Here is a 3,158-nt window from a genome sequence, read left to right as displayed (position 1 = left end):
ATATATGGATGTCTTTTAAAAACAGCATTCCTCTTTATTAAAAATTCAAATTATTTGAAGTTAGAAACATCAAAAATATACCTACAAATAAACATTAGAACCTCTATTTGAGACGGTATTTGGAAAACCATTTCTAGAAAAGAATTTGATTAACATTTAGCATTTCAGATTGATTCTACTACTGAAGTCTAACCTCCATAAGAAATTTCTTCAGATCTAAATTAAACACTGGTTAACTCAAACAACTTTTTATTTTTAAAAAACAGGTTTATTTCAAAACATAAAAATACATTCCTGTAAAACGATCTTTTGTTCTGTGCGGTTAAAAGTTTTGTTCTGTACATTTTAGCAAGCATGAACGAAGTGAACTGTTTCTGGAGTGATGAGAACATCATCATCAGGCACGTCGTGTTAAGACCCGCAGGCGAGACACTCGTCTCTGTTCTCCAGAGAACACACCATGGCAGCTTTGTTCCTCTCCTTCATCTCCTGCTCCGAGGCCTTGCTCCGCTGCGTCTCCATCAGCTTCTCCTTGTTCAGGGTGAACTGGATCGGGCTGGCGGCGGGCTTCGTCCTAAGATAATACATTCCTGTCTTCAAGCCCTGCGATGAGAGAACCAGCAGAGTCAGTCGTTGCTTTTAGTTCCCCCCCACCTCCACTCGTTGCCTCAGGTAACTCACCTGCTTCCAGCCGTAGAAGTGCATGCTGGTCAGTTTGCCGTAGTTTGGCTCTGCGATGTGGATGTTCAGCGACTGGCTCTGGTCGATGTAGGCGCCACGGTCGGCAGCCATCTTTAGCACAGTCTTCTGGGAGATTTCCCAAACGGTTTTATACAGCTGCTTTAGATCAGCAGGGATCTCACTGATGTCCTGTCAAAATAAGATAAAAACAATCCAGCTTGTTTTAATACAGCTTAAAAGAAAAAAGTAAACGTCTGTAAATGTGAAGTTTCTCATCACCTGAATGGAGCCGTTGTTGGCGATCAGCTTGTTCTTCATCTCCTCGTTCCACAGCCCCCTCTCCGTCAGGTCTTTGAGCAGATGAGGGTTGACGATCTGGAACTCTCCGGAGAGGACCCTGCGGGTGTAGATGTTGCTGGTGTACGCCTCGATGGACTCGTTGTTGCCCAGGATCTGGGCGGTGGACGCCGTGGGCATCGGCGCCAGCAGCAGGCTGTTTCTCACGCCGTGCTTGGCGATCTTCTCCTTCAGCAGCTTCCAGTCCCACAGGTCAGTCGGCGTCTTGTCCCACATGTCGTACTGCAGGATGCCCCTGCTGACGGGCGAGCCTTCGTACGTCTCGTAGGGGCCCAGTTTGGCCGCGAGCTCGCAGCTGGCCTCCAGAGCGGCGTAGTAGATGGTCTCAAACATCTGGATGTTGAGCAGCTGAGCCTCCGGACTTTCAAAGGGGTAACGCATCAAGATGAAGGCGTCTGCTAAACCCTGGACTCCGATTCCGATCGGCCTGTGGCGTTTGTTGGACATCTCGGCCTCGGGGACCGGGTAGTAGTTGATTTCAATGATCTTGTTCAAGTTTTTGACTATCACTTTGGTCACAGATGCCAGTTTTTTAAAGTCATAAGTGCGCTCAGGCGTGACGTACATGTTGAGAGCGATGGATGCCAGATTGCAAACTGCCACCTCGTCGGCGCTGGTGTATTCCACGACCTCCGTGCACAAGTTGCTGCACTTGATGGTGCCCAGATTCTGCTGGTTGCTCTTCCTGTTGCACGCGTCTTTGTACAACATGTACGGCGTTCCGGTCTCCGTCTGGGACTCTATGATGGCGTACCAAAGCTGCTGAGCTTTCACCACACGCTTCACCCTCCCTTCCTTCTCGTATGTAGTGTACAGCTTCTCAAACTCCTCCCCCCAGCACTCGTCGAGCCCCGGACACTCGTTGGGACACATCAGAGACCAGTCCTGGTTGCTCTCCACTCGCTTCATGAACAGGTCGGGGATCCACAGGGCATAGAAAAGGTCTCTGGCTCTCTGCTCCTCCTTGCCAGTGTTCTTCTTCAGCTCTAGGAAGTCAAACACGTCAAAATGCCAAGGCTCCAAGTACATGGCGAAGGCCCCGGGTCTTTTGTTGCCACCTTGATCGACGTAGCGAGCGGTGTTGTTGTAAACTCTCAGCATGGGAACCAGCCCGTTGGAGTTCCCGTTGGTACCGGCGATGTAGCTCCCAGTGGATCTGATGCAGCTGACCGCTACGCCAATGCCTCCGGCAGACTTGGAAATGAGGGCGCACTGCTTCAGGGTGTCGTAGATGCCTTCGATGCTGTCGTCTTTCATGGCGAGCAAGAAGCAGCTGGACAGCTGCGGCCGATTGGTTCCTGCGTTGAAGAGAGTCGGAGAGGCGTGAGTGAACCACTTCTCTGACAGCAGATTGTACGTCTCGATGGCCGCTTCGATGTCGGTCCCGTGGATCCCAACAGACACCCTCATGAGCATGTGCTGCGGGCGCTCGGCCACCTTGCCGTTGATTTTCAGCAGATAGGAGCGCTCCAGAGTCTTGAATCCGAAGAAGTTGTAGGAGAAATCTCTGTCATAAATGATGGCGGAGTTGAGGCGGTCTTTGTTCTCCAGAACGATGTGCAGCGTGTCTTTGGAGATCATGGGGGAGTGGCGTTGGTTCAAAGGGTTGATGTAGTTGTACAGGTCCTCCATCACGTCGCTGAACACCTTCTTGGTCTCTTTGTGCAGGTTTGAGACAGCGATCCTCGCAGCGAGGATGGCATAGTCGGGGTGTTTGGTCGTCAGCGTGGCAGCAATCTCAGCTGCTAGCGTGTCGAGCTCCACGGTGGTGACGCCGCTATACAGACCTTGGATCACCTTCATGGTGATCTGAGCCGGGTCCACAAACTCAGAGTTCAGGCCATAGCAAAGCTTCTGGATACGAGAGGTGATTTTATCGAACATGACACGCTCATGGCGGCCATCTGTAAAAGATAGAAATACAGAAACACATAGTAGTGACCTCAGCAATGGAAGATGTGAAATACATACCAGATATTACTATTCTTTCCTAGTTTCATAACTTTGTATTCTTACAAAAAGAAAAAAATTGTATAGGTCTTCTGGACGGGTTCTTCTCTAATAAAACGTTTCGTCTCTCTTCCAAGAGACTTCTTCAGTCTGAGAGTTTCAGGCAAAAT

The 3,158-nt window shown here is 49.7% G+C and overlaps 2 protein-coding genes across 2 annotated transcripts in view; both read right to left on the bottom strand.

The window, feature by feature from the left end:
* The window catches only part of six5 (SIX homeobox 5), a gene marked incomplete in the record, with an annotated part of 31,096 nt that overhangs the window by 3,844 nt on the left and 24,094 nt on the right, over positions 1 to 3,158 (bottom strand).
* Positions 233 to 3,158, bottom strand: part of LOC106527842 (ribonucleoside-diphosphate reductase large subunit) — a 4,206-nt gene continuing 1,280 nt past the window's right edge. Inside the window, exons 2-4 of the mRNA XM_014022840.1 lie at positions 961 to 2,942; positions 682 to 870; positions 233 to 603 (exon numbers count right to left, since the gene is read on the bottom strand). Coding sequence (XP_013878294.1) covers positions 412 to 603; positions 682 to 870; positions 961 to 2,942 — 2,363 coding nt within the window. The 3' untranslated portion in view covers positions 233 to 411. The remainder of the gene's footprint in view (positions 604 to 681; positions 871 to 960; positions 2,943 to 3,158) is intronic.

Source organism: Austrofundulus limnaeus, unplaced genomic scaffold (assembly GCF_001266775.1).
Source record: "Austrofundulus limnaeus strain Quisiro unplaced genomic scaffold, Austrofundulus_limnaeus-1.0 Scaffold344, whole genome shotgun sequence".
Classification (NCBI taxonomy): Eukaryota; Metazoa; Chordata; class Actinopteri; order Cyprinodontiformes; family Rivulidae; genus Austrofundulus; species Austrofundulus limnaeus.
This window is presented reverse-complemented; position numbering and strand designations above follow the sequence as displayed.